Here is a 13525-nt window from a genome sequence, read left to right on the forward strand (position 1 = left end):
CTGTAGGCATGAAAAAGGGCAGAGAATAGAGCCATGCTGTGTTGCAGAATGCATGGAAGCTGATTGCCACATGTAATTCTTTTGTATTGCTTTGATCATGGCTTTTCTTAGCATGCCCGAGGCAAAATGTGGTGCCTTGCTTGTGTCTGATTGAGCTATCTGAAATTTGAACATATACAGTTTACCTTAGCAAATACCCCAGAAAATACTGTCTATCCCCCATAGACTATTGGGACTGTAATCAAGGGAGCAATCAAAAGTATGAAGTATGAAGAAGTATGAATAAATTTGAATCTATAATCCAGCAATACAATGTACATTGTTCAGAATCTGACAAAGATTTGCTTTCAGTCCCATGCTTACTTGTGCAAGAGAACTACTGCAATGTGTATATTTTGTAATTTAACGTCCTAAATCACATCTGTTTCTCTTATTTAATCTTTATATTTTAACTTTAGTGAAGATATTCATGATATACATTTTGTGCAATGGTACAGTCATTAAGTAAAACTAGCCTAAATTTTGATATTAAATTCATTTAGGAGGATAAATTCTTTGTACAAGTAGATAAAGAAATTCTGTATTTAACCATTCTGCCATACTAAGAGAAAATATTGAAGTTTAAAGGGCTTAAATTCAGTCTTGTCTTGTTATATATTATGAATGTGTCTTCTTGTCCTACTTGTGAGCTCTAAAGGCTACACCGTGAGGATACAGGTAACACATAGCATATGTGTTACCATCAATAGACACTTATTTACTGCACATTGTTACTGCAAGGACACATTCTCACCTGTAATAACATTATCATAGTTAAGCATTGCTAATTTAATATTGGCATTGGTCCTATTTTGAGCCTTTATTTCATACATTTTGATAAAAGTGCCATGACATGCATGATACACCTCAACTAGGTCTCCACAACACATTATGGTAACCACCATACAAGGCTACTGTAGACATTTCACAGCTCAGTGGAGAGAAAGCCTTGCAAGAGGGCACAAATATGAAGAAAGAATAAGAATAACCTGCACTGCAAATAAACACACAGAAATGTTGAAATTTTAATACACAAGGCTTTATTTATCATACTAAAGTTTTAAAGTTATTCCATCATCATTTGTAAATTCTAGTCTCATAAATATGTACTGATGCAAGCTGAGCATGCAATATTACAGAATCACATGTAAAGTTTTTAGTGTTTTTCGTCATTTACCTCCGCAGTTAGATGCAGCAGACGTCCTGCTTTATTTGTAGTTATTTCCATCTGATTACTGAACATATTTATCTGGATAGGACGCGTTCTCCTGTACTCTATAGCCCTCCTGTGGTCACTATGAACCCCAGATGAGTTTCCGCAATGAAAAGCCCACAGGAACCATTAATAGATTAAACACTCCTTGTTGAAAACACACCAGTGTCTTCTGACCTGAACCTTGGGGCACAGCCTATTTATATCATTTGAATAGTTGCCATGGTAGTTAGGTCACACTTTGTTTAAGCTGATTTGATCTTAATGCACTTAGAAGGCTGTGGGCCTCCTTGTCCATCAGCTAATTTATTAATTATGACTCAGAAAAAAAGGCAGTGTTCCTAGAGCCAGATGACTCTGCCATCTTTCGAAAGATCAAGGAATGGGGATCAGTTCCCTTGCATCTGCATCCATAATTTACAGATTTTTATCATAATGAAGTGTGATTAACTGAGATATAATTCAGTTTTGTTTATCATTGTATTTCCTGCATTTTAGCTTTGAATCCGTTGCTGGTTGTGTATTTGTGCTCAGAAACAATGATGGCTATGGAAGGTGTGTTCTGCTCCCAAGTACTGTTATCTCACCTAGAGCTTGTCCCTGTAGCCTCAGGGCTTTGTAGTGCTCTACTGCCATCCATGGGTGTGCACAAATGCTGCCATTTCTGTGGTTGGTGGGCATTTTCACCATTTGAACTGATTAAAAATGCCCTTTATAGAGCATGCCCCAGGCAAGGAGGAGAGTTTTATTTATTTATGTATTGAATGTTTCTGATAAACCTTCAGGCAGTGACGGTATAGTTACATTATACTACCCAAAAGATGCACAATAAGAATGCATTGTACATGTTCCAGAGTGTTACATCTGTTACAGATTGAGGTACATACATGCAGCAATATATACGATTCCCATTGAAAATATGTACAGGACATAAATAGATGAGGCAAAGTGGTATGCTGCCCTTTTTTCATTGCCAAAGGGGCCATAGAAACAACAGTAAGTGGGGACGAGAGGGGGGTGTAAGGGCTAAGTAAAATTCATGGAAAATAAGAACAAAAGGGAGCGATAAAGAATTGCAAGTAATGATGCTACATAGCTGCCAAGAAAATTAAGCTGGCCAAATATTAGTGTAGAAATTATGAAGAATGGAATGGCTGTGAAAATTAATCAAAAAGGATTCAATTATATATATATATATATATATATATATATATATATATATATATATATATATATATATATATATATATATATATATATATATATATATATATATATATATATATAATTGAATCCTGTAATTATACAGGTTAAATAGCTAGCTCCCTCTCTGGCTAACATTTAATATTTAATGAAAGCTTGTTCTGCCAACAGGCTCTATGATTAGACTGTTGATTGGCAGAGCCTCAAATTCTTTGAGGTATGACAGATTGTCCTCATTGCTTTCATTATTCCAATCCTTTATTTAGTTTGTCACTTTACAAAAGATGACATCTGACCTGAACTCTGTGAATAGAATTTTAAAGACTTCAGGAATGTTTATGGCTGCTCTACAAAAGCAACTGTGGACCAAGATAAAAAAAAAAGATGCTTTAGAATTGAACAATAAAAGGGAAAGTGTGACCTTTATGTCTTAGCACATTCCAGTTAAGTTAACTCTCAGTGTCGTTATAATCCATAATTCAAGGGGTTAAAAATTCTCATCTAAATTTTTCTTTATGTACGATTTGAAAGCTAAAACCATTTTGGTACATATACTCCATACAATGCGTAAAAAGAATAGCTGAGTATCCCTGATTTGATTTATATTGATTATAACTACAAAAAAGCATAGTAAATGTATGGTATGAAAATAACAGGGACGCTGTTCATTTACTGATGAATTCTCAAACTTGTTATCAGCTCATGTCCAACAAGCAGAGCCTGCTTTGTGTCTGTTGACTTATGATGATTATTCTTTCAGAATCCTGCATGTGCTTATTCAATAGTTTTGATGAGACAAACTGGATTATTTTGTGATCTTTTTTTTGTTTTGTGAGCTTGAAGGCTGGAAGTTCAGATGAAAACCATTTTCAGAACATTAAAAAAAAACAAAAGAACTACCATAATGGCCTCTAACCTTTCCTGTAACTGTTTCTAAATCTGTTCTAGCTCTGTTTCATAAGAACTTGTTTTAGGTTTGAATGTGGCATTCTTAAAAAAAAAGTAAGAATATCTTGGCTTGTTTTCTTCCAAAGTGTACAATTTGGTTTTAAGATTATATTAAAGGGTGGTGTATATTTTACATGACTGCAAGTGCATGTGTTTACTGTCTCAGCATTCTCTGAGTAATCCTGTTTTTGCATAATGAATTACTGTGGGCACATTCAGCGGTGAAACTGTTTAAATTGCAGCCACTGGGAGAATATTCTAATATAACCATGTTTTAATCTTAGACTTGTTGTTTAAGTAGTACTGAATTATCTCTTTTTGCATTTGTATATTAGATTGAAAGTCTATTTAATTATACACAGAGGTGCGTTATTAAGAAACAACCTGCATGATGTGTTTCTTTACCGCTTTCTTCACAAGCCTCCTACCTTGTGACCAGTCTTTTTTTTTAAATAAACCTGTAAAAAGAAGCTTTCTTAAATGCAGATTTAAGGACAGTTACAGCAATGTTTAAATCTTTGCTGCCACCCAGTGAATATGGCAAAAATTGCATCTCTGAATCACACATTAAAGGAAATTGATATAGTAGGTTGTAAAATATAGATTTTCTCACCCACAAGCCTGTTAGTGAAACACATTACTATAAACACTCCATCAAAATATCTGAATATAATCTCACTGTAAAACTGGGTGCACATTAACACTGATAAATATCTAGGCTGTTGGTCTAAATGGGAAATATCAGAGAAGATACTGCAGTTAAAATGTAATTATCCTTACAACATGACGATATATATTCCTTTGGCATTTATGTATTTTTCATATGAATTTACTTATTGACAAAGCCATTGTGAGCACCAAGTTGAAGTGTGTTTCTGTGCTGCCCTGTGAACAATTTATTCCCTACACACTAAAACATCTGTTAAATATTGACTCTAAATTCTAAACAGTCCTGCAACAGTCACCCACTTACCTCATCTAAAAGCACTGCCATGAGGTGACAGCTACCTGCTGTCACCAGATTCAGTCTCGCTCAATAACACCGACTGTCAGCTGTAAAACCGTTGCATAAAGACAGCTTTGCAATTCCACTGGTCACCACATGGAAGCAGTCTTGCTGCAAAAATAGAATTCAACACCAACGTGGGAGCCAGCAGGTGAGCTGAAGTGTGCTGACACCTTTTGGATGTAGTACAGAAAGCTGTCCCTTCTCATATCACTTCACAGTATACCCCACACAGAGGAGCCTATATCACTCACCCAGTGTGACTGGCTGGGGAGAGGAGCCCACCCATGGCTGACAAAATGAATAAGTCAGCAGACCTGGAAGAAAGCTAGAAAGGAAGATGACCTGGCTGTTTTGTGTGAGCAAGCCCTTCTATCATCATTATGCATGGCTGTTTAGAGCGTAAAATGACACTGCCACTGGCCAAATATCTTGCCAGAAATTGTTGCAAGGGGAGGCCTCAAGCTTCAAGGAGAAATTTGAGACATCCTGCAATTTCCATACCCCTTCATCTGGCCTATTGCTGCAGAGGTGAGGGGAAAATTCAGGCAGCTATGATTTGGAGACATTTTCCGACAGCCACAGAATTGATCTAGACTTCTGAACACGTCAGATGTCTGCCCTGAAATGAGCTGAAATCAGTTCTGAGTTCCCAATCCCTGAGGTGAAACTACTTCAGAATAGGCAGAGAAGCAGTTTGTGTGATACTGGATGCTGCCTTACCTGCTGTGACTGAGCTGACAGTTAAAGCAAGCAAGCTGTTTTACAGCAGAAGAACAACAGTTAAACTATAGGGCTTGAAAAATAGCACATATCCCTCTTTTTCAAAGGCAATATGCTATAGACTCAAGAAGTAATCCAAAGCCTGATTTGTGGGTTGTATAAAAGCAATTATACTTCAAACCATCATCTTTCATTTATGTCAATGTAATCTTTTTTCAACACACAGTACAGTGAGTACCTGCAATACTTTTTAACTGTAACTGACAATATAATACACTTATAATAAAGACAATATTAAAAATGAATGGACGGAGATACCCTTATAGCTCAGGGAGTTATAGTGCAAGATACAGGTCAAATGAAGCTATGTTGTGAAGAATGATCGATGAGCTATCAGAAGTCGCAGTGGGTAGGAGAACCTGGATCTCCCCCATGATCATACCTTGCCAAACCAGCTGCCCATGTCCATTGATGAGCCCCTGACCATCCTCCACATCTATCCCACCATATCATCAGTCCTGTACTCTATGCTGACAGTGTGATGAGACTGCTGAACAGACTGTGCAAAGGATGGCACTCAGGTGCCCCCGGCACTCACATGTCACATAACATAGAGAACATATCAGCACTCTGGAATCAGTCTCTTGCAGACGCACACACACACACACACACAAACACACACGAAGAGAGACATCAAGATATGAGTCATAAAAAAACAACCAAATGTCAGAGAAATAAAAGGGAAGGAAAAGACTGGATACATGCATGCAAAACCAGGCTGGCAAAAACTGAGCAGAGGCTGATAGGGAGGGGATGAGACAGAGAGGTAGCCAATGCGCAGCTCCGCATCTTGAAGAAGAGAGGCGGGAGAGAGAGGAAATGGGAGGGAGGGGGTGACGCTGAGACAGTCATTCTGAGAGGGAAGGCACTCAGTGTGATGCTTCTGGATGTGAGCTCCTCTTCTTTAACCGATCTCTACTCATCCTTTTGACTGAGCCAAGGGTTTGCAAGTCTGGTAGCTGTTCTTTACCCGTACTAGACCATCTGCTGCTGCACAGGCTGAAGCAGAAGCTGAGTGGCTTGTTTCCCTGCCCAGGCTGTCTGGAACAGAGGTGGAGGGGGGGGGCAACTGGAGCCGAGGTCTAGGCTAGGGCAGGGCAAGGCTGGCTGTTTGGCCCCACAGGAAGAAAACATGAGTGTTCCTATGCTTAAGATTGGGGCAGTGCTCAGCACTATGGCCATGGTGACCAACTGGATGTCTCAGACTCTGCCCTCTCTGGTGGGGCTCAATGGGACAACTATCTCAAGAGGAGGGACATCAGAGAGGATTGTAAGTGTAAGTATGACTAACTGGAATTTGCTTTTTTCTGCAAGTGCATGTGGATTGTTTTTATTCAACTATGTTTGGGTAAATGAAAGAATGAAAGGGAGCGACACAGCAGAAGACACAACAAAGAAAGTGAAGAAATGGGACGAATGAGGTGTAGTATGCTTGTATGTTTAACTAGAGAGACAGCAGAGAGGGGATTGTGCATATGGGGTGGGACTCTGAGAGTCTGTCTCAAAGGCTACACTGTATCAAAAAAGAGACATGATGGAGCTAGATATGCATGCGAGAGCAATGTTTCAACCAGGCATGAATGATGCACAAGCATTATGATGCTGAATTGTGGTCATGTAGTTATGAGTGATTGAGCTTGGACATCTGTGGTAAATCATCATTTATTTTTTGCCAGAGTGATGGCGATGGGAAGTAGATAACAATCCTGAATGATGTTCAGGCTGATCCTATCTGTCAGTCACCTCCAGGGTGGGTAGGCTGGTGCTCATATTCAGGGGTGACGGAGAATGCTTAAGGCAGTTTTACAGTTTTGACTGCGCTCTATCCCTTCCCTACTTTGTTTGTCCTAAAGTCTTAAGCAGTGGCCTTATACTGGCTGGTCACACTGACAATGAGAGATTTTTAAAAACAAAAGTAAGCCAGATTATATATATCACAGAGGAATCAGTAAGATATTTATGACCTAATCTGCAGTTGTTTAGTACTTTCTCCTGAATTTTTCAAGGTATCTTGAACCTTAAGCAAATTCCCCAGTCTGTTGAAATGACAGAAATTGAATATCCCAAGAGGTGTGCGACCATCTGGATGAGTGTGCAGGCAGGAATTTGTATACGTGTATGCAAGCATTTGTGTGTGTTCAGAAAAGAACTCCCATGCTGTCGAGGCGCTCTTGTCCCAAGGGCAACGGTCCGTTAGTTTGATGAGGACTTCTTGTAATTTATAACAGCATTCTGCTGTTTTTTTGTCTCTTTAACATTGCTATAAACTATCAGCTTGAAATGTTTTATTCAATGATTAAGACATCCTGCTGTTATATTTGTGAAAATGTCAAGCACTGACATATTTTGTCCTACCTTGTCAAGCTGTCCCAACAGTTTATTTTGTGGGTGCAACATTAAAGTGAAATAATCAACAATATTATCTTAACACTAAACTTTATGAACATATTATGTGTTCTGGCCAAAATAATGATCCTTTTTTCCTTATGCTTGGATTTCCAAGGCGACTAAAACATTGTTATGTTTCATGTCTTTATACTCATTAAAAGCAAGATTCATAACTGGTATCTTTATGATTTGCATTTCAAAAGACAACACAATAAATTATCGCACATTGCTATTACTGCATAATTTTCTTTGAAGACATTCTCATGCACATCCAGTGGTGGGAAAAATGCTCCTACTGAAGTTCCTTTTATCAAAGTTTCATTAAAACTGATGAGCCAGTTTGATGTTGCTGGGAATTATTGCATTATATCAGGCCGTTGTGATGGAAAATGTTTGCGATTAGAGATAAGAATAATCCCTCCTCATAAACAATGACAGCGAATAAAACTTTAATGTAACCTCGCCTCAAAGTCCCATCACTAATAATGAGACATTTGCCCATGATGATCTAAGAAGCAGTCATGACTCACAAACTGTTTAGAGCTCAAATCAAAGACAATCTAGCTATGGTCTTGTGACACTCTTGTGCTAGCGCGCCAGTGGCTGTTGCATGGCTGCTCCCCATCCTGGCACCCATGCATGCTGCCTTCCATCCTCTCCCAGCTCAGAGCTATTTTCAAAGTCTGCTTCACTTGCTCACTGTGCCTATCTTCTAACCAGCTGATCCAAGAACACAGCTGAGTGAGTTTATATGTGCCTCTCTACAATGGCACTGAGCATAACACTGCCTGGATGCTTGTACACAGTGGAAAACCATGTTTCTTAATGAGCAGAAGGAACACTTTAGATGGAACTTGTGTTACTATAAAGTATTTTCATGTAAATATAAGCTTTGTTAACATGCCAGGCAGCACAAAAAAAGAATTCTTATTTGAGATCATATAATAATAAATGCATAATAAATTAATAATAAATGCAAGAAATGGTTACCAAATGAATAAGCTTGATTCAATGCCATCAGTTGCCTGATGTCTGTAATGTACAATATACAGTGAGGTATGATTAGTCTATAAAAACTGAGGCTGAGAAACTAAGCTGTGACTTCTGCAAAAGATAGATCATGTACTCAAACTGTTTTCATACACAAAAAAGTGTTGCTTGAAAGTATAGACAGACCTTAATCGTAGGATCAGCAGGATAGTTCAGTTCGCAGGGCATCTGCCGCCCATGTGAGAGACCCAAGTTTGAATCCCACAGGGGACAAATATTAACACCTTCCAGTTGGGTCCTTAGGCAAGACCCTTAATGCTACTGCATGACCACAATAAGATGTAAGTTGCTTTGGAGGAAAGTGTCTGGTAACTTTTGACGTTGTCCAAACAGCAGAACATCAGAAACAGTTACTTGCATTCATAAAATGCAAAAAACAGGAGTCACCATTCCATCTGGGAGAGATAAAGGAACTTCACATTTCCCAAATGACCCATAGAAACCACACTTTATTTAAAAAAAAAAACATGGATACACACAATTTAGCCAAGGTTCAAACCAGCAACTCTCTAACTATGAGATGTGCTAACCGCTATGCAGTCGGCTTAAATGTGAAAGCTGAGGACATCTTTTTCACAACAAAAAAAGGTTCTAAATCAATGATCAGAAAATAAACAGCTGACTAAATATAACACATCTGAAATACCTATTTTTCCTAAATTCCTATTTTTCTGACTGCCACTACAGTGACAAAATAAATAAATAAACTTGGTAGTGTTTATCATACAAATGTTACTGTGATATCCTGGTGCAGTTTAAAAAGTTAGAGTTAATTTCTTTGACACGAGCAGTAAAGTTATCTACCAATAATTACAGTTGCCTGAAATGTCTTTTCTTTGCCATACCCTCTTATGTTGAAAGAGGACATTATGCTGTTGGTCATGAAAGTTGGTTGCTCATTCAAAAAAAGACCCAGCAGTAATCTAAAGACTTACCAATACTAAAAGCCAGGTACAAAAAGGCAAAACTGTTTAAAAAAAGCTATAGTATGTCTATGGTAACATTCTACAAATTTAGGAAAGGAAAGCTCTCTGGAAATTTATTGCTTATAGTTTGTTTGAGCTCATTTAAGCGAAAGAAGACCCTACTTGCAGTAAATCTAGGTTTATCATGCTGTGGGCTTGTCTCAGTGTGTTTGTCAATGGAGATATTTTATTTATAAAATTAGAGAATAACAAGGTCTTCATTTTTTTTTCAGAAAGACAATAAAGCAAAGCATAAATAAGCACAAAAGAAGGGTAGAAATGTAAATCTTTTGAACAAACTACCAATGATTCCTGACCTAAATTTAAAAATTTGGGAAAGCTAAAACTTGTCATTGCAAAAAAGATCCCGAAGAAGCTTGAAAGGCAGAAAAACCCAACATACAAGGCTTTCAGAAGTCTATAAAACACCAATATCACAATCCTAAAGAGAATCCAGGAAAGCTGAACGCAATTGGAAGAAAACAATGCTTCAAAGTTACTATGAGCTGTATAAACAAAGCCTGCGTAAATATGACAATGTGATGTGCAAGGCTAGACAGCTGCATTTATCTGAAATGATTGACAAGAATGTTAACAATTCTCACACAATCTTTGCTATGAGTGAAAACCGTACAAATCCTCATAAAGAGTTCAGCCCAGAACTCCTTTCCACTGAGAAATGCAATGAATTTGCCAACTTTTTTTTTTACCAAAAAAATGAAAACAATTAGAAAAAATATAAATGCTATACAGTCAAACAAGAAACTAGTCTGTTCAAAAACCTAGAAGTAACTCTGATGTTATGTCCCAATAATATGGTCGATTTAAAAATCCTACAAGAAGTAGTTTGGCAGCATGCACTCTGGACATTATACCATCTGACTTTATTGTTTTATTATTCTTTTTTTTACCATCTGACTTTTTAAAAACTGTTTTTAACTCAGCAGAAAATGAACAGCTCACTGGCATCAGGCATCTTTTCCCAAGTCACTAAAGATAGCTGCCATTAAGCCACTCCTAAAGAAAAGGACTCTAGATACCTCTATAATGAACAACTATAGACCTGTCTCTAACCTCTCTTTTATTTCCAAGATTATTGAGAAAGTTGTATTTCACCAGCATAATGACTTTTTAAATGAAAGTGGAAATCTTGATCAATTTCAGTCCGGCTTCCAACCTCATCACAGCACTGAAACAGCTCTGGTCAAAGTGTTAAATGACATTAGGTTGAATACTGATTCTGGTCAATGATCAGGTTCTGCTGGATCTCAGTACTGCGTTTAATCCTGGGTTGGACTTTCTAGAGCAGTCCTTAACTGGTTCTGGTCCTATTTAAAAGGCGGGATTTTTTTTTTTTTTTTACGATCGGCAGCTATGAAGTCGAGCGAGTGGCCATGACTTGTGGAGTCTCCCAGGGGTCAGTCCTTGGCCCTCTTCTGTTCAACTTGTATATGCTCCCTTTGGGTCAAATATCAAAGAACTTTAACATTAATTATCACAGTTATGAAGACTATACACAACTTTGTGTCTCTGTCACCAGACGACTGCAGCCCATCAGACTCACTTTGTCAGTGTCTGGAGCAAATAAACACCTGGATGAGAGAGAATTTTCTACAATTAAATGAAGACAAAACTGAGATTATTCTGTTTGGTAGCAAAGAGAAGAAGGTCAGCATTAGTAAACATCCTGCAGACATGAAACATCTGCAGCTCATCCAAAACACTGCTGCTAGAGTTTTATACAGGATTAAGAGATCTGAACACATCACACCAGTTTTAAAATCTTTACACTGGATTCCAGTCAGTCACAGAATAGATTTTAAAACCCTTCTGATTGTTTACAAATCCCAGAATGGTTTAAGACCAGAATACATCTGTGATATGTTCAGAGAATATAAACTAGCAGAGCTCTTAGATCCAAAGACTCAAGTCAACTAGTCCAGACCAGCGTCCAGACCAAACATGGAGAAGCAGTATTTAGCTGTTATGCTCAAACAATTGGAACAAACTGCCAGTGGCGATTAACTTTCACCAAATACAGAGATTTTCAAATCCAGGTTAAAAATATTTCTATTCCCATGCACCTATGCATGAAATCTGTATGGTGACTTTTAACTTATCTTGCTTCTAGTTATTTAAATTTAATTGATATTATTTATTATTTAATTTCTGGAGTTTGCATGCATTCTCCCTGTATATGCATGGGTTCTTTTCAGGATCTCTGGCTTCCTCCCACCATCTAAAGACATGCATGTTTTCATTCTCCCTAGGAGTAATTGTAAGCATGAGTGGTTGTCTGTCTTTCTGTGTTAGCCCTGCAATGGTCTGACAACCTGTCCAGGGTTAACCTGCCTCTTGCCTGCTAATTGTTGGGTTAGGTTCCAGCTTCCCCCCAACCCTTAGCGGTATAGAAAATACATGAAATGAATAGAAAATTAACAATTTAATTTATGATTTTATTGTGATTTTTTTCCTATTTGCTGCTGCCCTTTACTACTTTTTAATGTTTTCTTTGCAATTCCGTGATTGTATTCCCATAATACTGATAAACAACATGACATCTATGCTGTATGTGTGCTAATACTTCTTTTGATAGTGAAAAAAACAAAAGAAAAAAAGCTACGAGGTAAGAGGGTGACTTAAATGTTCTCCTTACGAAAAGGGGGCATAGAATAAAAAAATGGGATGTTACAAAAAGCAATGACTCTGACTGTGAAACTGTGAACTTTGTAACACCAACCCATGCAGTACCATAAAACAGATTGTTAAGATTTAACCTCAGCCAAGGATTAAAGATTGAACACCGCTGCAGATTTTTATTTGTGCACTTTGCTTTTATGTTTACTGGAATGCTTTCAACCACATTTTATTTAGGTTCAGACTCTGACAGGTATGCTCTAATGCCAGATTGATGAGAAGCAATGTGCAAAGTCAGAATCTCAGTGAAAGCCAATCTGTATAACAATTTGAAATTGTTTTGATATAGTAAGTGATTATCTGATAGCTTGACCAAAGCAAACTCAGGTATTAGCCTTTTGATATAGTCACTTGTCATTATGACAACACAATCCCAATCTGCTTAACTTGGCCATAAACCATTTAAAAACTTTTTAATGATCAGTTCACACAATTCTGCAGTCCATATTTGCATCACTGATGAACTGTGTTTTTTTAACAGTTTATGCAGTGTTTTCTCACACAAGCCCCAACACTCTGTCCCCTCCCTGTTCTGCTCAGCAGCAGACATGATGAGGATATCTTGTTCACATGTAACAGCAGAGTGGATGCCAAATGCTTTTCACCAGGGCACCTGGCATGGTGCTTGCAGCCTGCTTCAACAAGTATGAAGATATAACTGCTCATTTGTAATTGCTAAGCATTTGATTTAAATTTATTTATTTATTTATTTTTCAATTGTGCTTCCAGCTTCGAAAATGAATCAATTAATTAATCATCCTTGATACATCTCTCCAGTCATTCAGGTGTGATCTGGCTTGGAAGAGACAAGGAAGCTATTAAGAGGGGTGAGAGACATAGCAAAGATGGAGTGAGAGAGTATGAAGACAGCGGGGAGGAAAAGGGAGGCAGTGTGTGTGTGTGTGTGGGGGGGGGGGGGGGGGGGGTGGGGGGGGTTATTAACTGGCAACCATGCTGTGCTGATTGTGGTAATCGGTTTTCCTTGGAAGCAGAGGAGACTAGGGTCTCACTGGAACTCTTCATTGAGTTTATTTCAGAGGCCAACAACTGGCTTGTGCATTGGGGATTGACTGATGTTAATTCAAAGAGTGTGGGTGTGTATTTGCATGTTTATTTATATGTAGTCATTACAGCAATGGCCAGCAAATTTGATAAATGAGATCTGATTGTTCTACCATAATATAAACGGAACGGAGTTCTGTGCAGCAAAAAGGGATGAATCTGCCTGGCTGG

The 13525-nt window shown here is 38.0% G+C and overlaps 1 protein-coding gene across 3 annotated transcripts in view; it reads left to right on the forward strand.

The window, feature by feature from the left end:
* olfm2a (olfactomedin 2a) overlaps positions 1-13525 on the forward strand; it is a 46844-nt gene that overhangs the window by 13843 nt on the left and 19476 nt on the right. Inside the window, exon 1 of one of the 3 annotated variants that reach the window (XM_041976746.1) lies at positions 6062-6468. The exons of 1 other annotated variant lie outside the window; for it this stretch is intronic. In XM_041976746.1, coding sequence (XP_041832680.1) covers positions 6325-6468 — 144 coding nt within the window. In that variant the 5' untranslated portion in view covers positions 6062-6324. Of the gene's footprint in view, positions 1-6061; positions 6469-13525 lie in introns of those variants that run through there. One more of the 3 variants, XM_041976756.1, reaches the window with a different exon arrangement.

This window comes from Melanotaenia boesemani, chromosome 2 (genome assembly GCF_017639745.1).
Source record: "Melanotaenia boesemani isolate fMelBoe1 chromosome 2, fMelBoe1.pri, whole genome shotgun sequence".
In the NCBI taxonomy this organism is placed as follows: domain Eukaryota; kingdom Metazoa; phylum Chordata; class Actinopteri; order Atheriniformes; family Melanotaeniidae; genus Melanotaenia; species Melanotaenia boesemani.